The 26,168-nt window shown below is 40.7% G+C and overlaps 1 protein-coding gene across 1 annotated transcript; it reads left to right on the forward strand.

The window, feature by feature from the left end:
• The first annotated feature begins 853 nt into the window (after positions 1-853).
• LOC117336342 lies at positions 854-16,352 on the forward strand. The gene is made up of 4 exons (XM_033896837.1): positions 854-1,384; positions 9,451-9,567; positions 13,710-13,835; positions 16,070-16,352. The coding sequence occupies exons 1-3, from the start codon at positions 1,290-1,292 to the stop codon at positions 13,825-13,827; spliced, it is 330 nt and encodes a 109-aa protein (XP_033752728.1). The 5' UTR covers positions 854-1,289; the 3' UTR covers positions 13,828-13,835; positions 16,070-16,352.
• Positions 16,353-26,168: the final 9,816 nt, after the last annotated feature.

Consider the following 26,168-nt stretch of genomic DNA (forward strand, 5'->3'; position numbering starts at 1 on the left):
TAAAACAACTATAACTAATTTATCCGCGATATTGCAATACCCCACCATTTACTAAATCTACATATAGCGTGTGTAAGGGTATGGTTATAATCAAGGTCGGTGTGCAGTCTGACAACAGTTGTCGTGTGGGTTAGGATATGGTAATAATCAAGGTCGGTGTGCAGTCTGACAACAGTTGTCGTCGGTTAGGGTATGGCAATAATCAAGGTCGGTGTGCAGTCTGACAACAGTTGTCGTGTGGGTTAGGATATGGTAATAATCAGGAAGATGTGCAGTCTGACAACAGTTGTCTTGGGTTAGGGTATGTAATCAGGTAGGTGTGCAGTCTGACAACAGTTGTCGTCGGTTAGGGTATGGTAATAATCAAGGTCGGTGTGCAGTCTGACAACAGTTGTCTTGGGTTAGGGTATGTAATCAGGTAGGTGTGCAGTCTAACAACAGTAGGGGTGTGTTAGGGTATGGTAATAATCAGGAAGATGTGCAGTCTGACAACAGTTGTCGTGGGTTATGGTATTGTAATACTCGAAGTCGGTATGAGGGTTAGATGATACTGGACTTGTTCTGGCCTGTTTTTCATCTTTGTTTAGATCGTGTATGCCGTTCCCAGTAATCACGATCCCTGCTCTGACAAAGTTTGTCCAGCAAGATTAACGAGAACTGATACTCAATCTGTACCTAATCTACAACGTGAATATTCATGAGTGGTGAATAATGACGAATGTCCCGGATTTATGTATGATTAATCAAATACTGAGATTTATCATCACTTGATGTCACCCTATATTAATTACTGTTAATGGGGGCGCTTCTTTATTATTGAGCATGCGCGAAGTGGGGAAGTCCCGTCGTACCCGAGATGTAAACGCAACGCAGCACTCCGTATTATCAATAGACAGGAAGGAAGCGCGCGCGGAGCTTGGATTCATCGCCTCATTCACAGAATTGATCTTACTTGTAGTCCGGATGAAATTTCATTTCATTAATTGAATAATACATGTTTTGTCCTAAGTAACAAGTGTCCTTGTCTACTCCCTTCCCTGTTTGTAACCCACCTATTCAATTGGTCAAGCATTGCGGCTGTGTCATTGCTTGTGACGTTGAATAGACAGTTCGGACTCTGGGTATTTAAGTTAATGCAGCTAGGGATTTCGCTGATTTAAACACTGACAACACCACAATCTGTGGACTGACACTTCCAACGACACTCCGGTTCTCACAAATACCACACATTCCTCGCAGAGGGGAATTCTAGCATACTTACTTTGTTTTTAAAAGACTCTGATATCAATATGTCATGCACAAAGGTTGTTGCCAAAGTGCTACTCGTGTGCGCAGTATTTGGGTGTATAGCATATGGACGCTCAGTGGAAGGGAAACTTAAAAGGTGAGTGTATTTCATTGTTCTTTTGTCTAAACTAACATTATCATCCTTTGTTCTGACTAAACGGACACTCGGTGTAACTAACATTATCATCCATTGTTCTGTCTAACACTTGGTGTAACTAACATTATCATCCTTTCTGACTAAACTAATACTCGGTGTAACTAACATTATCATCCTTTGTTCTGACTAAACTAACACTCGGTGTAACTAACATTATCATCCTTTCTGACTAAACTAATACTCGGTGTAACTAACATTATCATCCTTTGTTCTGTCTAACACTTGGTGTAACTAACATTATCATCCTTTCTGACTAAACTAACACTCGGTGTAACTAACATTATCATCCTTTGTTCTGACTAAACTAACACTCGGTGTAACTAACATTATCATCCTTTGTCCTGACTAAACTAACACTCGGTGTAACTAACATTATCATCATTTGTCCTGACTAAACTAACACTCGGTGTAACTAACATTATCATCCTTTGTTCTGACTAAACTAACACTCGGTGTAACTAACATTATCATCCTTTGTCCTGACTAAACTAACACTCGGTGTAACTAACATTATCATCATTTGTCCTGACTAAACTAACACTCGGTGTAACTAACATTATCATCATTTGTCCTGACTAAACTAACACTCGGTGTAACTAACATTATCATCCTTTCTGACTAAACTAACACTCGGTGTAACTAACATTATCATCCTCTCTGACTAAACTAACACTCGGTGTAACTAACATTATCATCCTTTGTTCCGTCTAAACTAACACTCGGTGTAACCAGCGTCATCTTGTTTTTGTCTAAAGTTATATATCACAAATATGTATACTGCGATCACCTTTTTTCTGCCTAAACTGCCGTAGAACTATTCCAAATGTATTTGTCAACGTTGATACTAAAGAGAAAAGAAATGAAAGCCATATTACTATCTTGTGACATGTTTTTCCCGAATATGGTACTTTTATCAAATGCTTTGTTTCGTTCTCCCTTATTCAAATTCCCGGAAGAAAACATTACGCTGTAAAATGTATAGAGGATATAGATGTCCTCAGTAAATACACTCCTGAAAAATATATCAAAATATTAGCCCCACTAGTGAAATATATTTGGTATTACTGAATATAATGTTAGAGATTCTGTTTATTACCTTTTTATAGCAAATTATACCGGAGCAGCTTTAAAGTTCTCTCATTGTCGTTTGTAATGAGTGTTTTGATCGGTCTAGTCTGTTAAAGTAAAAATATCAGAAAAAGTGAAAATGAAAAATATCACTTTTATAGAATGAATAATTTTCGATATTTCACAAGTAAAAATGTATTAAATGATAAAAGTCTGATTTTTTGTGTAGTATAATGCCTCTGTAGTAGATAAGGTTATGTGTTTTTGTTTTTAAATAGCTTTCGCCATACAGTTTCCCGAGTTATGTGATCCGTTTTGTATTAGAACCACTAGTTGGTGTACGGTGTCGTGTGGACTATATCTTCATATATCTTCATATATCTTACAATCATGTCTCCGAGTCTCCTCTGTAGACACTCGCTCATTTACTCACTAAATATCACTGAATATGACCTGCGATTTAGTCAATGTATACAGCATTTGTTAAATATTATATTTTGAACAATATAATTCGTTCCTTTTTTCATGGTTTCATTATAATTTTAAATATAATACTCATTTGTCAGCGTTTCTACAAAGATGAAAATATTTATGAAAAGATGTGAATAGGAATTGAATGAGTGACTTTAGATTGCTGCATATCGTACATATTGACAGGAAATACGTGTTGGTGATACCAATAGACCAACTCGTTATCCTAATGGTGTCTAAACATTAGACAAAGTGCTGTTATCCAAATAGCTGCAGAAAAAAATTAGTATAATGTTTTACATATCTGAATATAGATCGTTTTGAATCCTAAGAAATTCATGTTAATCATAAACATATCACTGTGTCTTTACCTGAATATGGTGTTAAGCGAAACAAATATTAATGTATATTAAATCATAAATAAATGTTTAAAGTAATAATGTCCGTGCTTCCTGTACGCTTACAACGATTTTATTAAGATAAGTTTACTAATCGTGCAAATGGTGTGACAGTATGGACCAGGATCGTTTGTGATTGACATAAGGACGGGTCTAGTTTCTTATTTCTCCTACAGACGAACATCGACAAAGCATTTTACATAACCTGTAATTTCACGTTCACATACAGGAATGGCCAGGTTAGCCCGTATACAGTGGCACACCCTTGGACGTTTCTATTTCTGCGTATCTGCACGTAATACATTTGTACCGGAAAAGTGTTGCATGTGACTGGATTCATGATGGAATAAAACCTTAATTTACAACATCATGTAATAAACGACATTATTTGTTGGCACAAGTTATTTTCACAGACAAGAATGTTCGACCTGATCTGATTGCGATCAAAAATAAATGTAAATAGGAATTATACCAATAAATTATACCTGAAAAGTGGATTAATACCATTATCACTAATACAGTGATGTACCTGTACACTTTTGTATTTATAGATAAGCGAAGAATATCGACATGTATATGCAATTGTAATTGTTCGATATGAAGTCAGGCGTGTTCAACGCCCATTGATATGACGTGTACTCACCACAAACTAGAGTACAGCATGCCGTACTGTTGAACAAGTGTCATATTCGGTTTATTGTCAATACGACCTCAACCTATGTAACAATGATTAATGACGTCCTAACATACAATTGACCACTGTTTTTAGTTATATTTACATTTAGGACGACGCTCTATGAAGTTTTCATGTCCATTTCCTTGATATATACATTTTATATTTTCTTTATTTGTTTACGTACTGGAAGAACTTCCTCAAAATTTGTCAAAAATCGGCATCATCTCAAAAATTTGTAAAAAGCTATAGTATGGCCAATACTATTCAAATGCGACCTACATGTATGATGATACAAAAATGTATATCTGTAGGCATGCTAATGCGATCGACGTTGGCAACGAGTTCAATGACCGCAGAGTGAAATATATATATGCCACGCTAGACTTTTCCATGTACTAATGAGGAAAAACGTTGTAAAATGATTGCAATTGATGCGCGTTCTGTACCAGAGCTTTGGTCAGATAAGTGTCATACCCAATCTATATGCGTACTCGTCAAATCGTATATCCTAGTTCAGCGCGTATAATATCACCGAAAGAAAATTATTTTGAGAGTCAAATATACTCATCAACTGACTTAGATATCGCCTACTTGTGTAACAAATAGAACTCGTCGAGGATTGTTAGGGCCACCGTACCTTCTAACACCAATCTGGTCGAACACATTGGTATTATGATACATAATGTTACATAGCGTGGAGCCTAAACTGGTAGCCCAATCTAAAGATCAAACATATATTTCGTTTTAGTCACTGACAATGAAAAATCTTGTTAAACAAGCTAAGGGGTGTGTGTTGATGATCCTATTGACCTGAGAAAATTAAATTACAAATCTTCTATATCAACAAAATATTCAGTAAGGAATGTATATTTCTTCAGTAACGTGTGGTCCCCACCTCTTATATAACTATAATACATGTCCTGGTAATAGTTGTGAAGCACAGTCCTGATTTGTCAATACCAAACGTTATATCATAATTCAAGATAATGCTCGACTTCCTTTATCATCAGTATACCAAAAAGAAATATTTTATTTATTGTTTCATTTTACACATACCTAATTACTGTAGCTATAGAGTCATTGAACACTGGATACAAATTGAGCTTTCGTTATAATATCGCGTGTTCGTAGTTTATAACGAAAGGATTGTAACCTACTAATATTTGATTCGATACTCAATGTATTCACCTGATCAAAGAGTGAATGTTAGTTACACCAAGTGTTAGCCTTTTCTTTATTTGGGTTACCCTAGACGAAATTCTTTATTTTCAATTCCTTTATATTTAATTTGTGTGTAAAATGTATGAGCCAATAAGGAATCGAGGAATTTTATGTGTTTAAACTGAATTCCGTATATAAAAAGGAAGTATATTATTCTAAATTGTGATGTTATCGACACAAAATACTGGTAATGAGATCGAAGGTAATAGACTGGTCGCCAATAGGGGAAACCTTTGGTAGAATAGACATTAAAAGACGATCCAATATTTGTCGCCTATTCCTAACTTATAATCCCTGTAAAACTAGTAACCAGAGAACCATGTTTAGCGTTAGTTTGATTTCGGAGAGAATAGTGTGTTCTGTACAAGTGGGGGTCAAATGAGGTCCATCTAATAAACAGTATTGGACTATTTCATTGCCAATCAGGGCTTTATATTGAAGCAGCTAGTTCTAGCAAAATGTCCGCACGACGAAGTAACTGAAATGACTGCTTAACAAACCGGGTGTAGTATTAATACCTCTCAAAACACGTATTTACTATATTAAGAATAGTAGTAACACAATAACAATGGGTCGTATATATTTCACTGTTCTATAAATAATATAAAGAAACAACAATGGATTGTTGATATTAACAAGACGCATTTACTGTTCTATATATAGTATCAAAACAACAATATTAATGACGTATATGCTATCCTATCTATAGTAACACGAGAACAATGGATTCTACTTAGTTTATATTTGTACTCAAATCAATGACCTATTCATCCATGAATATGATCTATCTGTACCTATTTCTGACACGGGGTTGCCCTAAGTTTTCCAAATGCCTGACCGATGTTTCAGAAGGGTCGCCTAATGCTTGTTCAACGTTTGCTAGAGCTTTGTCCTATTCCTTCTCCCGATGGTGTGTACCGAATATTTGCCCCGTATTGTCCCAACAGTTTACCCTGACAGTATGCATAGTATGCTCATTTGTTCCCAAATATTATGACCATTATCCTAAAGTTGTCTCTCACCTGCCTCGCAATCGTGTTTCCAACTTCCCTATTGTCTTTCCGACACTTCCCCCATTGTCTCTCCCATTGTCTGTTTTAATGTTTCTCTATTGTGTCTCAAATAAATCCCCCATTGTCTTTCTAATGTTTCCCTATGGTCTCTCCAATAAATGATTCATTTTCTTTTTAGTGCTTTCCTATCATCTCTTCATTAAATAAACCATTGTCTTTCAAATGTTTTCCTTATTGTCTCTCCAATAATTCCCCCATTGTCTTTCCAGTGTTTCTCTATTGTCTCTCCAATGATCCTCCATTGTCTCTTTAATGATCCCTCCATTGTCTTTCCAATGTTTCCCCCATTGTCTCTTCAATATATCCCCCCATTGTCTTTCCAATGTTTTCCCCATTGTCTCTCCAATAATTCACCATTGTCTCTCCGATAATACCCCATTGTCTTTCTAGTGTTTCTCTGTTGTCTCTCCAATAATCCCCCTATATTTTCATAAGGGCAGAGGATAATTTATGGAAGAATGTTGCTACCTTGTCAAATACATTTTGTAGGTCCCTTTTGACTTATTTGTGTAATGACACAATTGACTATACACCACAGTGTTTCAAATTATAGTGTATTCCTCTAGAACAGCTAAAAGTACAATTAGGTATGAAAAAGAATTATCTTCATCTAATAAATACTTGAATCTTTAAGGCACGCATTCAAAATGCCATCACATCTTCTAATAATGAAGTAGCACATTACAAAATATGATACACTTATAAAGGAAGTATTTACCGAGATGTAATCTCTAAGATAAAACGCTCTCGGGAGACCCCCGTTAACAGGCCCTCATTAACAATCTCCCCTAATGGACAAACACGTGTTAGCTACAATGTCATAAAGCCCACTTCATTGATCCATCCCGTAAAACAAGATCGATAAATATGTAAACCAAGCTAATACGCCCCGGGGGGCGGGTCGGAATGCCCGCCTGCGGTAGTGTTTTTTCACGAACATAATTACTATATATAGTATAGGCCTTTTGAACGCGTGCTACCAAATGAGGCGAGGAGAAGGTGCCACAGCAGAAGTATAAAGCAAGTGAAAAGGTGAAAAGGTAAAAGCCAGGAAAGGAAGGGAAATGCTGGGGGTGGGGGTGGGGTGGGAAGCAAGTAAAGACGTGGGACGGGGTTGGAGATGAAAAGGGGAAAGCGATTGAAGGATGCTCAGAGCGGGTTTGGATAGTAGATAACATTTTGGAGAAAGGCGGCGAATGGGGATCTATATAAGATAGGAGATGAAAGCAAAGCCTCGTAGTAAAAACTGTGAACGGAAACGCCGAAATTTGAGAGGTGAAAATAAATGCCAGTTATGGATGCTAAGGGGGAAGCAATGGAAGTAGACGTATTCCATTAAGAGAGGGAGACATGTTATCATCCCCATGTAATGGTAAAATCCTGAAATACTAGTTGAATGGATGGAGATATTCGGATACGTGCCCCTATCCGACACGTTATTTATAGGTCTAGCAAAACTGTCGGGAACTGGACGGACGATCAAATGCGACCATCGGAAACTAGACAGACGTTAGTACACCATAAATAAAGCTTACGTCTCCAAATCAAGGACTTGTCTAGATAACCTAAAGACTACGATTAGGGGATCGGAATACATTACAAGGATTATCAATCGCAAACATAACATGCTTTTTTTTATCAAAGTCATTGTTTTTTTAAATGATGCCGAACACATGAATATAATAAAAGCAGTATTAAATTCAGATTCCTCATATTTTTCTATCCCCACAGAGCCAGCTCTGTGACACTTTCGAAATGCTGTTCTCACAAACATTATCTGCCATCATATTCATCCGGAGCTCCTGGCCTACTGTTTCAATGTTTAGAATTCATTGTAAATCGACAGAATTTGCAATATGAAATCTTAAGTTATGTTGATTTTATGTTGTTCGTTAACCATTAAGATTTAAAAAAAAAGTGAATGGAAAGGCTAAATAAAGGGCTCATTTTCGAGATACAGATGTGTGTAAAATATACACGTTTTAATATTGTACACTGTCCGATTATCTAGACAACTATCGTCCAAAGTGTTTGACAGATGGAGGCTGGTATTTTACGTACATAGAGCGACTTGTGGTCGTGTTAATACGCTGACATTGTGTTCAGTTTGTCGGTTTAAACGTCGCCATAGAACATTGCCACAACTAAAAAAGCGTCACAGAACGGCCAGTCGGGTCCCGGATGGTGTTCGGTATAATCATCTTAATTCATTACATAAAGTACATTGTGAGTTTAAGCATGGAAATCCAAATCCCCAATTTGCCATCGAGTCTCCTCTTAGAAACATTGCTAATGGAAACAACCCATAGATATAGGTCTAAACATGACATTCTGCTTCATCCGGTGCGTACGGTAATCTGTTTCTATATATAGAATCAGAATAAGTACAGGTTACGTAACAAAGATCAAATGTATGATAAAATCAAGTATTTATGTGTAATCTTTAACGAGCTCTGAGCTTCTTAATGTGTATCACGTGAGATTGCTTTATATTTTATTTTTAAGTCATTTGTATTGTTAGTTTACGTCTGCATATGTAAACCTGAATTAGTGGCTTCAGGACACGGTAGTAGGCCTAACACGCATTTACACATTTCTGTCCGTCTTTGGGGTAGTATATCCACTAAACTATCTGTTTCATGCTCTATATCTGTATGTAATCGTTTGTAAATTACTTGTTTCTTGATAAAGTAGCGGGTTGCCTCATTTACTTGTCTGTACTGTCGTTAGTACTACATGACAAATCACCAATTTCTAGTAATACGGATCCTGCAAACGCCTATTTCTTAGGATCCAGTACCTATATTGGACCGTACCGTAGTTCTATTTTCTATGAAAATTCATCAATTGATGATAAAATACACTGTGTAATTAACATCTTATTAACATCCTAATTAGTATTTGATCTTTAATGATCTCCGATCACAGTTCAGGAGTCACAATCAGCCGTCACACACTATGCTAACACGACAGGCTTTTGTACAAATAAGAGTTAGCATTTAGCTTCGAATATTTGAATCAATTCGTGATAATTTGTTTTGAATCTATCTTCTGTTTCTAGCTGGTTTTTATTTCTGTATTATTTTGCCTTTTTTCAAGATTACGACGACAAACGGGTGATGTAAAAACCGCAGAATACTTAGCACGGTTGGCGTTGGAGCGGAGACCGACGGGCTGTAACTTAATAGGATGTGGTCTTATAGATATAGTCGAAAGGTAAGTCAATCACAAGCGTCTTATAGATATAGACGAAAGGTAGGTAACTCACAAGCGTCTCATAGATATAGACGAAAGGTAGATAAATCACAAGCGTCTTATATATATAGACGAAAGGTAAGTAAATTACAAGCGTCTTATAGATATAGACGAAATGTGAGTCACTCACAAGCGTCTTACACATATGGTGGAACGGTAAGGTAAATCACTTACAAGCGTCTTATCGATTTAGACGAAAGGTAAGTAAATCACAAGCGTCTTATAGATATAGTCGAAAGGTAAGTCAATCACAAGCGTCTTACATATATATACACGTAGTCGAAAGACTTATCACTAACAAACGTCTTACAGATATAGTCGAAAGGTAAGTCACTCATAAGCGTTTTGTAGGTATAGAAGCCCGATGAACTACTCGTCAAGTGTCTCTAGGATACAGTAGCTAGGTGTAGGTCAATCAGAGGCACCTGTATATATAGGTTTATGTTTCTCGATAAGCCTCTCGGCGGTGCAGTAACTAAGCAAGTCAATGATCAAGCTTCCTAATGAGTTGTTTAAGTGTTTATTTTGTTCACGAGTTTTCCGATTGTGTGAGATTCCAAAGTTACACTTACAGCTAAATCTGTCTGATTAATAAATGTACATTCATTGGGACTTACGGTACTTCCTAGATCACGAAATGTCTGAAATTAATAACTAGATAGTACTTGGACCAACATGACATGTTTATCCCATATATAAATCCGTTCGTGTTTTCCCACCCACACCCGACCCAATATAATCCTTGCTACCGGGTGCTTGTACCTGGTGATGAGGGTCAAAACTTGTCACGTGACTGCCCTACCCGACCCATCTTGGTCAATCATCCATACAATAAGTACAGTCGTCGGAAATGTTTAAATCATGGCCTGACATTTTGATTGGACGATTTCACGGGAGAATAATGACGATTTTAATCAATAGTAATGATGATGTTGTACATCACACTGTTTAAGGGGCGGAGGTGATAATGGCATACATAATTCTTAACTGGTGTGTCGATCTCCCGCGAAAATTAGCAGTTAATTGACAATTTTTAGATAATGAAGCAACATGGGTCGTTGGCCTAAGTTCAAAGGATGTCGTTTAATTACTGAGAGTAGTGTTGTAGTGCGTGGGGGAGGGTGCACTGTGGGCTGGGTGGCCATGTAAAGGTCAATATACGTCAAAACAGGGTACATTTACTAGCAGGCATTGTGGTGTAACATTGCTGGACGCCTATTCAGATAGTAATAAAATCAATTACATAGATGTCCCTTTTCCGTAATATCGATCACTATATTAAAAGTCGTCATTAGTCTAAAGTATCATGGTAAACAATGACGTAAGGAAATGAATTGACTACAATTGTCCGTGTAACTGACCCTTGGTGTAATCACGGTTATTACATATCGGGATTACGTTAAAGTATTCGGCCATTCTTTCAAATTACCAGCGGACAGTGCCATCGACAATGTATGTACATCGATCTTCACGGAACGTCACTAAAGTATATCATTAGTTAAACATCTAAAATAACAGCATAACAAGGTTTTTTTTATTCAGTGATGATATGTAAGACGACAGTTACTTGATGCTTTCTAGCTGATGCGTCATGATACCATTCAGAAGGCGATTGTTTCTTCTAAGCAACACTCGTGATCACTACGTGGTCGACCCAGATTTCGATTTACTTCAGTATTTCTCTCAAATACAATCACAATACAAATATTTGGGGTCATGTTCCTCAAAGTTATTAGTTCCAAAGGGGCTAAGCGATACATAATAAGGGGAGCTCGTACAGTTAATTCCACCAGGCCCTGTAGTTTCCGGTTGAGGAAACTGGACCAACAATGGTCGTTGCTTGGTAAATAGGAACCTCACCCTATACCGACCCTAGGCAAACCAAGATACAATGACACGTCGGGTCAATATTTTCTCACGTACGATATTGCCAGATATATTGGATATCCTTTCAACTTGTCATATCGATTAGAAAACAAAAATGAAATTCGAATTCGTTTCTTTCAAACGTTTGCGCTCGGAGATGCTTTTCTTTGTCATCTTATCAAGTTAGACTTGCCTCTCAGGAATTGGTTCTTTCCTTTCCGAATCTGGACTATTCGATTGGTCATTTTGGCGAAAAATTATTAGACCAAGTAATAATGTGAAATACATGTTTGATATGTGGGTATCGAGATGAAGCGCTTCAGCGCACCTATATGAAACATTGATTTGTTTTTGTTCTTAGCCATTAACTGATTTTAATGAATCATAATACATATCTCTAATTATTTGTAAGATGACACTAATATATCAAATCGTTTGACACTTTCATCGGAAAATTATGACGTTGTGCTTACCTGTAGACCAATCACCAGATCCCATACAGATATGTTAACCAATCACCAGGTCCCATACAGATATGTTAACCAATCACCAGGTCCCATACAGATATGTTAACCAATCACCAGATCCCATACAGAGATGTTAACCAATCACCAGATCCCATACAAAGATCTTAACCAATCACCAGGTCCCATACAGATATGTTCACCGATCACCAGGTCCCGCACAACGCCCACGCATGTAAACAAATCACTCGGCCTCATACGGATATTTTAACCAATCACCAGATCCCGTGCAGCATTCTTGACTGTTAACCAATCATAAGGCCCGTACAGCGTCCTTACCTGTTATCCAATCACCAAACACCTTATAACGATATCTCCCTTCGCCAATAACAGCCCTATATATTATGCATATCTGTCATTGTCTCTACCTGCAATACAAACCCTGTGGGAATTGCTGCAATCCATTTAGAGTTGTCAATTCGCATGGTGAGCCATCCATCACGATGAACGTGTATGCATTTCCGAGTACTTAAGCATGCATGAATCAACCCAATTTCATGCCGTTGCGTTAGTTGTTTTTCATTTGAATAGCCTCAGAAAAAAATGCACTCGTGATAGATATACGTGTATACGCACACCACCCAAATACCAGGTGTAGAGAAGGGGCACTGCTTTTGTTCTAGTGACAGTTTTATGTAAACTATAATTGATGTTAACACTTATCAGACATTCCTTATCTATCTTCATTCGTTTAGAACACATATAATTAAAATCAAGTTAGCGAGTTTAAAAAAAATATATTCACACAGAGTAATGCAACAATATATCAGGCCATGATGGGTTGGGCGGATTGGATAACATGTATCGACCGGAAGTAGGCGGTGTGCTAGGTGACCGTGATGCAAATGGATTTCCGGCTGCTATCCACATGACCCTGTGTCCAAGCTGGTGATTGCGGCCTATATTTCCAATCAACAAACCGTTTAATTGGCAACAGATTACAAACTAAAAGCTGCGATCCTCGTCTGATACGAAGATTGATATCATTTGATGATTTCTTGATATAATGGATGTGGATTACGGATTTGTTTGACGTGGATAGTGAAACAAATGCGTATGATTCATATCAGAGATCATCTACAACGATGACATGGAAACGAAGGTCAAATCACGCGCATGGCTTCTTGGTAGCACGCATTAATTAGAGTGGGCACACGTCATCACCGATGAAGGCCTAAATAACTTATAATGTTTATTGGTAATGCCAACGTCGGTTTAGCTTTATTAGTCTTGAATGTGATCACCTTATAACACATATCACTCGGCTATGTTTACAATGGCTGTAGTAGATCAGATACATTGGTAGACGTAGGATAATTTATTTTATAGCGTTATAAAAATGGGTAAATCTAAATAAAACGATATCATCAGGTCAAAAAATGATATAGTAATGAGTTAAGCCTAAAAAACACACACACACACACAAACGTGGCATAAAACGCGTTACAATACGGTCTTAAACAATCATGATGGGCGTATAGATAAAATAAAATGTAAACGTGACATAGGAAGGCGCGAACAAACTCTCTACAGAACCAAAACTCGTATTGCAAAAACATAGAAACACGTATACAATAAACAAAACAAATATTTCACTTACAATAACAAGTTTCTCGCAGCGACGGAAATCTGTTAATTTGACTGACAATACATTTAAAGCTTGATAGGTACAATGATTGCGATGCTGATGTTTCCTCTTTGTTTCTGTTACAGTGGTAAAAAGAGAGACGGACGAACAGCACCGTCGTTACAAGGGCAAATCGACGCTGAATCGAGAGCCAATTTATTGGCAATGCTATTGACGGAAGGCGCCCAGACACGGAGGAAATGAAGAGAAAGGTAAATATGTGTTCAAATTCAAAGATTCAAAAATAGATCTGTTTCGAATTTAGAAATTCTTAGCCGATATTCAACGTTGATTGTATGTGCCAGGAAGGAAACAGGAAGCTTTATGTAACGAGTTCTGTAAAACAAACAAACAAACAAACAAAAACAAACGACAATATACTGATGTGATTTTTACGGTAAGTATGATTCATTTCCAGGTCACAGAATATTCATTTTTTATATAAACAACGAATTATATGTATTTCCAGTGTATAGGATTTTCGACATTCCGTACAAATAACTATTAGCATAAAACTGCATATTGTGTCAGATGATTCCGTAGTAACTTTACCTCGGCGATATCCTATTGTTATCCTTTGATATTGAAATTGAATATTTCACAATTATCAAGAATTGGTTCTTAAGAGTTTTCAATCGATCTGTTAAATAATAACATTGAAATCTCACATTATGAAAGATAGTGTATTACGTAAATTATGGCCCTGTTCCGCTAGGTCTGCTTCCGAGTTAATCCTAATAGCCATTAAGTGTAATTAGAGTGTGGTAATCAATTGTTGATCGTCAAAACACGCACTTGACCCCAGAGAGACACGAATCAAGCCGTTATCGCTCGTACCGATACGATTACAATCACACGAGTATCAAATGGGGACAAAGTCATGACAAGTTCTATTCCGCACGACACCTGACAGCACCATAGGTGTTCATGTTAGATCGGAAATAGGCAGTGCACAATTATTTTATTTCATTAAACTTACAACATTACATCCCCTGGTTGAAACTGTTGAAAGCCCTTTCAGCTCACTAAGGTCATTTAAGGACGGATAACTAGGGGGACCAACATTATAGCACCGCTTTACAGAGCATTGCATTGTAGTCATGTCGATGCAACATCCGCATGACATCTCTTAAGGTCCATTATACTGACAGCGGCATTTGTCGTTAGGTTTTCTTCTTTGGTTAGCGTCAAACATGGAGCAGTATGTGTCATTACAAAAACTGTTACGAGTAATAGAATGATCTAAAGTATTCCTCACGGGCTGAATGTTGAATCAAAGATCAAAGGTGAGGTAGGATAGGACTCCATTTAGTTGGCTCTTACGTACAATGGAGACAGGTACGCACTTTATATCGGGTAGTAAAGCGTCGGGTGTGGTGTGTTTAAGTTCAAGTTCTTTGGTTCATCAGTTTATGGTATGGCTCATCAGTGTGTGGTATGGATCATCGGTGTATGGAATGTTTCATCAGTGTATGGTATGACTCATCAGTATCTGGTAAGACTCATCAGTATCTGGTAAGACTCATCAGTGTCTGGTGTGGTTCATCGAAGTATGGTATGATTCATTAGTGTATTATGTAGCTCATCAGTGTATGGTATGACTCATCAGTGTGTGGTATGGTTCATCAGTGTGTGGTATGGATCATCGGTGTATAATATGGTTCATCAGTGTATTGTATGGATCATCGGTGTATAGTATGTTTCATCAGTGTATGGTATGACTAATCAATGTCTGGTATGACTCATCAATATATGGTATGACACACCAGTGTCTGGTGTCGTTCATGGCAGTATGATATGGTTCATCAGCGTATAGCATGGCTCATCAGTGTATGGTATGACTCGTCAGTTTATGGTGTTTTCTTGTTACGCGACGTTTCTGATTGTTGCATAACGTCGCGCCTCTAGTTTACGAGCTTATGATATAAAATGCTATGTAAGCTACGTAAAAATGTTGTACGACAGATTATATTATGTGTAGGAGGAAGCTGCACCTCCTATCCCCAAACACAATTATCGGAACGATCCTGTTCAGTCCGATATCATGTTTCTCAATCTTTCTTCTAAATGAAAGGTTACGGTTGCCAATTCGCATAAAACATGCTTTATATTTATAAGTAGACACAACACAATTACACGAGACATGAGATCGTATTCCATGGAGGGCGAAATCAATCATTTGTCAGTCGACAGGTTTGTCCGACAGAAATATGGGCTAAATAGTTAATATTTACGACAGCTAATCATACAAGACGTTGTCTACCAAATGACGGTAGTAATTATTTCCTCCCGTATTTACCTCTTCACCTTCTTGTAATACTTATCAATACGAAATATTGCATCATAATTGCATTTATATACAGCATGCATCATCTCACACAAGGTGTTCGAAAACTCGGTTTTAATGCATGTAATATTTTCACCAAACTGTTTGTTTGTCTTGTAGGTAATTCTTGTGTCTGGTGGAGGATACTTGGTGAGACACGCTCTATAGAGGTACCCGGGAGACTCGGAGAGACTACACCAACGGCTGTGGTGATCAACGGTTAAAATTCTGATTACGTACAAAACTTACTGAACAGTTGGATAATCTGCTGCTTCAATGATAATTAACTCTTAACAAGTGTTATTTGTTCCTGTACTTGGAAATAAAATCAAAAGAAAAGAAATGTAATCATAAATCTCTCCTATCTTAACAATAAATAGTCTTCTGGTATATATATATATATGTGTGTGTCTTGTGTTGTGTGTCACGCCGTTGTCAAGAGAACTACAACAATTGACCGTGGATACCAACATTTTAGGAAACAGAATGATCTTTAAGGAACAGTTTTATTTGAGAGAGAGGCTAAGCGAGCGGTTGGTTATTGAAGTTTAATGTCCTATTAACGCGGTAAAGTAACTCGGAGACAGTGTCGATATGAACAGGGCTAAATTAGATTCCGATTTATAATGCCATTTCCCTGAAATAACATGCTGGAACGTTAGGAGTAATTGGAAGTAGCAATGAAATATATCCTGCTTGCCATCGAACTAGCGACCTCTCGATATCTAAGCGGGCAACGTATCACTCGGCTAATGGGACATTCCCACTAGCCTCGTTTGTAAGGTGACCTATACTCTCTACAGTCACTTTAACATAGCGGAAGTGAGTGGCATGACATCTGCCCATGCGCAATGTTACTGACACCGAAAATCGGCGGCCAGTTATATTTCTTATGCATATCTTCTAATGCAGATTGTCAAGTAGAAAGCACAAGTTATTTACCATGTACTGCAACGACCTTCTTCACATGGATGACCATTTAAAGAACAATGACGGATAAGCATCAAAGGAGACACAAGGAGAATGGGTGTTTAGAATAGAAACAAAAATTATATCCCAAACTTAGTCGCGTCATACTAGTCATGTAATGGTAACACCTGGTACTATTCTTACGCTCTACCTGCAGGTGAAAGAGGAGAGGATGGAGTTAGACCTACCAGTAGGGTAACAGACGAGAGGATGGAGTTAGACCTACCAGTAGGGTAACAGACGAGAGGATGGAGTTAGGCCTACCAGTAGGGTAACAGACGAGTGGATGGGGTTAGTCCTACCAGTAGGGTAACAGACGAGTGGATGGGGTTAGACCTACCAGTAGGGTAACAGACGAGAGGATGGAGTTAGACCTACCAGTAGGGTAACAGACGAGTGGATGGGGTTAGTCCTACCAGTAGGGTAACAGACGAGAGGATTGGGTTAGTCCTACCAGTAGGGTAACAGACGAGTGGGTGGGGCTAGTCCTACCAGTAGGGTAACAGACGAGAGGATTGGGTTAGTCCTACCAGTAGGGTAACAGACGAGTGGGTTGGGTTAGTCCTACCAGTAGGGTAACAGGCGAGAGGATGGGATTAGTCCTACCAGTAGGGTAACAGACGAGAGGATGGGGTTAGTCCTACCAGTAGGGTAAGAGACGAGTGGGTTGGGTTAGTCCTACCAGTAGGGTAACAGACGAGAGGATGGGGTTAGTCCTACCAGTAGGGTAACAGACGAGAGGATGGAGTTAGACCTACCAGTAGGGTAACAGACGAGAGGATTGGGTTAGTCCTACCAGTATTTACCATGTACTGCAACGACCTTCTTCACATGGGTGACCATTTAAAGAACAATGACGGATAAGCATCAAAGGAGACACAAGGAAAATGGGTGTTTAGAATAGAAACAAAAATTATATCCCAAACTTAGTCGCGTCATACTAGTCATGCAATGGTAACATCTGGTAGTATTCTTACGCTCTATCTGCAGGTGAAAGAGGAGAGGATGGAGTTAGACCTACCAGTAGGGTAACAGACGAGAGGATTGGGTTAGTCCTACCAGTAGGATAACAGACGAGAGGATGGGGTTAGTCCTACCAGTAGGGTAACAGACGAGAGGATTGGGTTAGTCCTACCAGTAAGGTAACAGACGAGAGGATGGAGTTAGTCCTACCAGTAGGGTAACAAACGAGAGGATTGGGTTAGTCCTACCATTGGGGTAACAGACGAGTGGGTGGGGTTAGTCCTACCAGTAGGGTAACAGACGAGAGGATGGGGTTAGTCCTACCAGTAGGGTAACAAACGAGAGGATTGGGTTAGTCCTACCATTGGGGTAACAGACGAGTGGGTGGGGTTAGTCCTACCAGTAGGGTAACAGACGAGAGGATGGGGTTAGTCCTACCAGTAGGGTAACAGACGAGAGGATGGAGTTAGACCTACCAGTAGGGTAACAGACGAGAGGATGCGGTTAGTCCTACCAGTAGGGTAACAGACGAGAGGATGGAGTTAGTCCTACCATTAGGGTAACAGACGAGATGATGGGGTTAGACCTACCAGTGGGGTAACAGACGAGTGGGTTGGGTTAGTCCTACCAGTAGGTTAACAGACGAGAGGATGGGGTTAGTCCTACCAGTGGAGTAACAGACGAGAGGATGGGGTTAGACCTACCAGTAGGGTAACAGATGAGAGGATGGGGTTAGTCCTACCAGTAGGGTAACAGACGAGAGGATGGGGTTAGTCCTACCAGTAGGGTAACAAACGAGAGGATTGGGTTAGTCCTACCAGTAGGGTAACAGACGAGTGGGTGGGGTTAGTCCTACCAGTAGGGTAACAGACGAGAGGATGGGGTTAGTCCTACCAGTGGGGTAACAGACGAGAGGAATGTGTTAGTCCTACCAGTAGGGTAACAGACGAGTGGGTGGGGTTAGTCCTACCAGTAGGGTAACAGACGAGTGGGTGGGGTTAGTCCTACCAGTGGGGTAACAGATGATTGGGTGGTGTTAGTCCTACCAGTAGGGTAACAGACGAGTAGGTGGGGTTAGTCCTATCAGTAGGGTAACAGACGAGTGGGTTGGGTTAGTCCTACCAGTAGGGTAACAGACGAGTGGGTGGGGTTAGTCCTACCAGTAGGGTAACAGACGAGTGGGTGGGGTTAGTCCTACCAGTAGGGTAACAGACGAGTAGGTGGGGTTAGTCCTACCAGTAGGGTAACAGACGAGTGGGTGGGGTTAGCCTACCAATAGGGTAACAGACGAGAGAATGGGGTTAGTCCTACCAGTAGGGTAACAGACGAGTGGGTGGGGTTAGTCCTACCAGTAGGGTAACAGACGAGTGGGTGGGGTTAGTCCTACCAGTAGGGTAACAGACGAGTGGGTGGGGTTAGTCCTACCAGTAGGGTAACAGACGAGAGGATGGAGTTAGACCTACCAGTAGGGTAACAGACGAGAGGATGGAGTTAGACCTACCAGTAGGGTAACAGACGAGTGGATGGGGTTAGTCCTACCAGTAGGGTAACAGACGAGAGGATTGGGTTAGTCCTACCAGTAGGGTAACAGACGAGTGGGTGGGGCTAGTCCTACCAGTAGGGTAACAGACGAGAGGATTGGGTTAGTCCTACCAGTAGGGTAACAGACGAGTGGGTTGGGTTAGTCCTACCAGTAGGGTAACAGGCGAGAGGATGGGATTAGTCCTACCAGTAGGGTAACAGACGAGAGGATGGGGTTAGTCCTACCAGTAGGGTAAGAGACGAGTGGGTTGGGTTAGTCCTACCAGTAGGGTAACAGACGAGAGGATGGGGTTAGTCCTACCAGTAGGGTAACAGACGAGAGGATGGAGTTAGACCTACCAGTAGGGTAACAGACGAGAGGATTGGGTTAGTCCTACCAGTATTTACCATGTACTACAACGACCTTCTTCACATGGGTGACCATTTAAAGAACAATGACGGATAAGCATCAAAGGAGACACAAGGAAAATGGGTGTTTAGAATAGAAACAAAAATTATATCCCAAACTTAGTCGCGTCATACTAGTCATGCAATGGTAACATCTGGTAGTATTCTTACGCTCTATCTGCAGGTGAAAGAGGAGAGGATGGAGTTAGACCTACCAGTAGGGTAACAGACGAGAGGACTGGGTTAGTCCTACCAGTAGGATAACAGACGAGAGGATGGGGTTAGTCCTACCAGTAGGGTAACAGACGAGAGGATTGGGTTAGTCCTACCAGTAAGGTAACAGACGAGAGGATGGAGTTAGTCCTACCAGTAGGGTAACAAACGAGAGGATTGGGTTAGTCCTACCATTGGGGTAACAGACGAGTGGGTGGGGTTAGTCCTACCAGTAGGGTAACAGACGAGAGGATGGGGTTAGTCCTACCAGTAGGGTAACAAACGAGAGGATTGGGTTAGTCCTACCATTGGGGTAACAGACGAGTGGGTGGGGTTAGTCCTACCAGTAGGGTAACAGACGAGAGGATGGGGTTAGTCCTACCAGTAGGGTAACAGACGAGAGGATAGAGTTAGACCTACCAGTAGGGTAACAGACGAGAGGATGCGGTTAGTCCTACCAGTAGGGTAACAGACGAGAGGATGGAGTTAGTCCTACCATTAGGGTAACAGACGAGATGATGGGGTTAGACCTACCAGTGGGGTAACAGACGAGTGGGTTGGGTTAGTCCTACCAGTAGGTTAACAGACGAGAGGATGGGGTTAGTCCTACCAGTGGAGTAACAGACGAGAGGATGGGGTTAGACCTACCAGTAGGGTAACAGATGAGAGGATGGGGTTAGTCCTACCAGTAGGGTAACAGACGAGAGGATGGGGTTAGTCCTACCAGTAGGGTAACAGACGAGAGGATGGGATTAGTCCTACCAGTAGGGTAACAGACGAGTGGGTGGGGTTAGTCCTACCAGTAGGGTAACAGACGAGAGGATGGGGTTAGTCCTACCAGTGGGGTAACAGACGAGAGGAATGTGTTAGTCCTACCAGTAGGGTAACAGACGAGTGGGTGGGGTTAGTCCTACCAGTAGGGTAACAGACGAGTGGGTGGGGTTAGTCCTACCAGTGGGGTAACAGATGATTGGGTGGTGTTAGTCCTACCAGTAGGGTAACAGACGAGTAGGTGGGGTTAGTCCTATCAGTAGGGTAACAGACGAGTGGGTTGGGTTAGTCCTATCAGTAGGGTAACAGACGAGTGGGTGGGGTTAGTCCTACCAGTAGGGTAACAGACGAGTGGGTGGGGTTAGTCCTACCAGTAGGGTAACAGACGAGTAGGTGGGGTTAGTCCTACCAGTAGGGTAACAGACGAGTAGGTGGGGTTAGTCCTACCAATAGGGTAACAGACGAGTGGGTGGGGTTAGTCCTACCAGTAGGGTAACAGACGAGTGGGTGGGGTTAGTCCTACCAGCGGGGTAACAGACGAGTGGGTGGGGTTAGTCCTACCATTGGGGTAACAGACGAGTGGGTGGGGTTAGTCCTACCAGTAGGGTAACAGACGAGTGGGTGGGGTTAGTCCTACCAGTAGGGTAACAGACGAGAGGATGGGGTTAGTCCTACCAGTAGGGTAACAGACGAGTGGGTTGGGTTAGTCCTACCAGTAGGGTAACAGACGAGAGGATGGAGTTAGACCTACCAGTAGGGTAACAGACGAGAGGATGGGGTTAGTCCTACCAGTAGGGTAACAGACGAGAGGATGGAGTTAGACCTACCAGTAGGGTAACAGACGAGAGGATGGAGTTAGACCTACCAGTAGGGTAACAGACGAGAGGGAGGGGTTAGTCCTACCAGTAGGGTAACAGACGAGTGGGTGGGGTTAGTCCTACCAATAGGGTAACAGACGAGTGGGTGGGGCTAGTCCTACCAGTAGGGTAACAGACGAGAGGATTGGGTTAGTCCTACCAGTAGGATAACAGACGAGTGGGTTGGGTTAGTCCTACCAGTAGGGTAACAGACGAGATGATGGGGTTAGTCCTACGAGTAGGGTAACAGACGAGAGGATGGGGTTAGTCCTACCAGTAGGGTAACAGGCGAGAGGATGGGATTAGTCCTACCAGTAGGGTAACAGACGAGAGGATGGGGTTAGTCCTACCAGTAGGGTAACAGACGAGAGGATGGGGTTAGTCCTACCAGTAGGGTAACAGACGAGAGGATGGAGTTAGACCTACCAGTAGGGTAACAGACGAGAGGATTGGGTAAGTCCTACCAGTATTTACCATGTACTGCAACGACCTTCTTCACATGTGTCACCATTTAAAGAACAATGACGGATAAGCATCAAAGGAGACACAAGGAGAATGGGTGTTTAGAATAGAAACAAAAATTATATCCCAAACTTAGTCGCGTCATAATAGTCATGCAATGGTAACATCTGGTACTATTCTTACGCTCTATCTGCAGGTGAAAGAGGAGAGGATGGAGTTAGACCTACCAGTAGGGTAACAGACGAGAGGATTGGGTTAGACCTACCAGTAGGGTAACAGACGAGAGGATTGGGTTAGTCCTACCAGTAGGATAACAGACGAGTGGGTTGGGTTAGTCCTACCAGTAGGGTAACAGACGAGAGGATGGGGTTAGTCCTACCAGTAGGGTAACAAACGAGAGGATTGAGTTAGTCCTACCATTGGGGTAACAGACGAGTGGGTTGGGTTAGTCCTACCAGTAAGGTAACAGACGAGAGGATGGAGTTAGACCTACCAGTAGGGTAACAGACGAGAGGATGGGGTTAGTCCTACCAGTAGGGTAACAGACGAGAGGATGGGGTTAGTCCTACCATTAGGGTAACAGACGAGATGATGGGGTTAGACCTACCAGTGGGGTAACAGACGAGTGGGTTGGGTTAGTCCTACCAGTAGGTTAACAGACGAGAGGATGGGGTTAGTTCTACCAGTGGAGTAACAGACGAGAGGATGGGGTTACACCTACCAGTAGGGTAACAGACGAGTGGGTGGGGTTAGTCCTACCAGTAGGGTAACAGACGAGAGGATGGGGTTAGTCCTACCAATAGGATAACAGACGAGTGGGTTGGGTTAGTCCTACCAGTAGGGTAACAGACGAGAGGATGGGATTAGTCCTACCAGTAGGGTAACAGTCGAGAGGATGGGGTTAGTCCTACCAGTAGGGTAACAGACGAGTGGATGGGGTTAGTCCTACCAGTAGGGTAACAGACGAGAGGATGGAGTTAGACCTACCAGTAGGGTAACATACGAGATGATGGGGTTAGTCCTACCAGTAGGGTAACAGACGAGTGGGTGGGGTTAGTCCTACCAGTAGGGTAACAGACGAGAGGATGGGGTTAGTCCTACCAGTAGGGTAACAGACGAGTGGATGGGGTTAGTCCTACCAGTAGGGTAACAGACGAGAGGATGGAGTTAGACCTACCAGTAGGGTAACAGACGAGAGGATGGGGTTAGTCCTACCAATAGGATAACAGACGAGTGGGTTGGGTTAGTCCTACCAGTAGGGTAACAGACGAGAGGATGGGATTAGTCCTACCAGTAGGGTAACAGACGAGAGGATGGGATTAGTCCTACCAGTAGGGTAACAGACGAGAGAACGGGGTTAGTCCTACCAGTAGGGTAACAGACGAGTGGGTGGGGTTAGTCCTACCAGTAGGGTAACAGACGAGAGGATTGTGTTAGTCCTACCAGTAGGGTAACAGACGAGAGGATTGGGTTAGTCCTACCAGTAGGGTAACAGACGAGAGGATGGGGTTAGTCCTACCAGTAGGATAATAGACAAAAGGATGGAAGTAATTCCGTGATAAAATTTGATATTATATAAATAGTGATCATGCAGCATTTTGAACGATGTTACATTTTCTTTCTGCATTATTGACTTTGGTTAGAATTTGCGGATGGTTCCATTCCCTTCAAATTGCTAGCAGGGCATATGCAGTACAGAACAGTACATCGGATCCTGGAAATGGAAATTCATCACTGCGCATGTCACGTATACATGTACGTCAAATGTTGCTACGGACTCCCGGTTCAGTGACGGACAGCTCTAACGTTGTCTGATCTGTGTTTGAACTTCTGGTAATGTTTTAACTTCTGGTTCAGTGACGGACAACTCTAACGTTTTCTGCTCTGTGTTTTTAAATGGATCAGCTTCGAGTTGTCAGTTCATTTTCTACGCGGCTGTCTTAACAATCAAAATTATATGCTCAGCGCGTTCTCAGCTGACGACCACGACAGAAACAAGACGACTTTGCCAACACATAACCGACTTATGTCACTCCGATTCTTACTTAAAAAACATTGTTGAAAACTTAGTTTCAAAAAAATTAAGTCTAGATTAGCTTTATTTATTTACTGATTTATTTATTTCCTTGTCCAAATTGCTATATTTACAGTGTTCGCGCGGTCTCAGTATATAAAGAGCGCATTCAATGAGCACCTTATAAATCGCGAGAAAAATTGGTCCGCTATACTACATGTGTTCCGATTTCGCCATGAATGAATATCATTATATCTGTTGAAGACTAGTAATATACGGCCTGCTCTGAGAACATTGGCATAACTCCCTAACAAACATCTCAATTATACAAAATAACAAATTTTGAATTTTGAATTAGGTGGTAAATTATTTAAAACAACCGTTAATCAGACGTGAACAATCGTTCAGCAGGGCTGTGAGAGCTGAGTCGTTAGAGGGCCGTCCACGTAACCTTAGATGCAGATCAGCACGTTGAGCGAGGTGGTCACCAACTACTACAAGGAGACCCGCCTCAATCCATGTCGGTTTGTGTTTCAAGGAAGCTAAGAAACGGGTCTGTGTGTCGTGGCTGTATCCTTGGGCATGCACCGGGCATCTCGTATGCTGTTGAATGAGGTAGTCACCAACTACGACAAGGACACCCGCGCCTCAAAATGACCTGGCTGTTCTCGGGTTGAAAACAAACAAACAAATAAATCATAATGCAACCCTATTCTCCGAGTTCGATTTAGGAAAAATTGTTTAAATTGGGTAACATGGTCCCCATTTCATTCATTTTCAACTAGAACCAATGTTTCGATTGTTTTTGATTTTTTTTTCTAATTCCAATATTTATTTCCAATATTTATCTTTAAAACTAACTACAACTTAAAATCGTGTATTTAAGACGCAATATTTGTGTTTAGGAACTATGGATGAAAAAAATCATACACAAATCAGGTCGATACTAAAATATCAGTATAAAATCATGGATATCTACGGAAATGGAATGAGTAATATGCTAGGACTACGTGCTGTATATAGTTTTAATGAGAAGGAACTAATATGGGAAAATAACAAAGTAATGCTTGTCTGGTCAGACGGTTGTGATTAGTAATATGTTATAGACTGGTCAGTTTTCATCCACTTACGGATGAAACTGACCACATCTGTTAATGTTTCTGACAATGGCATTATCGGTAAACATAAGGCCCGTAATTGATCTATATAGGCATGCACTCAGGGCATAAGATGGTGACCGCGTGTACAGCACGTGCTATTCTTGTCACTATTAGGGCGTTAATGCCTTAAGTAAACTCATCAAAGCCCGCCACTGACCAGTCAGGCACATTTTGATTCCCCGGTCACTTGTAACTATAAAAGTGTAATAATTTATATATTATATCTGTCCATCCTGTCATGTCAAAGAATGTCGTTATAAATGTACCTCATGTAACACATTGTCATGTGTCTGAGTGTAAATAAATAAATCTGAAATCTGAAAAAAAATCTGAAAACAAACATTTACACTTTTTTTCTGATACAATGCTTGTTTTCAAGATATAACAGCTCTGTGCTTTCGTACGACTACAATGATTAAACTATGCGATACTTTATATGTACGTCCGTTCGCAGTCTTTTTTCGTACCAAACATTTTATTGAAATGTCTTAAAGCTGTCTAGTCGTATACATACAATTTCCTTGTGTCTAAACCATGTATCGAGGCTAAGGATGGAGTATATTAAGCGTGAGATAAGGATATTATCCTACAACAATTTGTCCAAGGATATAGAACTGTGAAAGATATCGAAAATTGGACGCCAGCTCATAATGACTAATTAAAACACGAGAGCGGTTCTTGTTATCCGTTTTGACTTGTAAGAATATATCCATGTTATATTAACATGATCCCCATGCATAACATTTACACAAAAACAATGTCACATGCACCAATATCTAGAGATTAGTGTTGCTGAGATGACCGTAACTATTTTTTCATAACTGACCACAAAAATGACCCACTTAACACCAAGAACAATGAGTGGTTTGGCCTTAATATCC

The sequence above is a fragment of the Pecten maximus genome, chromosome 10 (genome assembly GCF_902652985.1).
Source record: "Pecten maximus chromosome 10, xPecMax1.1, whole genome shotgun sequence".
Taxonomy (NCBI): domain Eukaryota; kingdom Metazoa; phylum Mollusca; class Bivalvia; order Pectinida; family Pectinidae; genus Pecten; species Pecten maximus.

Coding starts and splice junctions, on each gene's coding strand:
- LOC117336342 (XM_033896837.1), top strand. CDS start 1,290: ATGTCATGCACAAAGGTTGTTGCCAAAGTGCTACTCGTGTGCGCAGTA. Junction 1,385..9,450: donor GTGGAAGGGAAACTTAAAAG/GTGAGTGTATTT, acceptor CCTTTTTTCAAG/ATTACGACGACAAACGGGTG. Junction 9,568..13,709: donor CTTATAGATATAGTCGAAAG/GTAAGTCAATCA, acceptor TTTCTGTTACAG/TGGTAAAAAGAGAGACGGAC.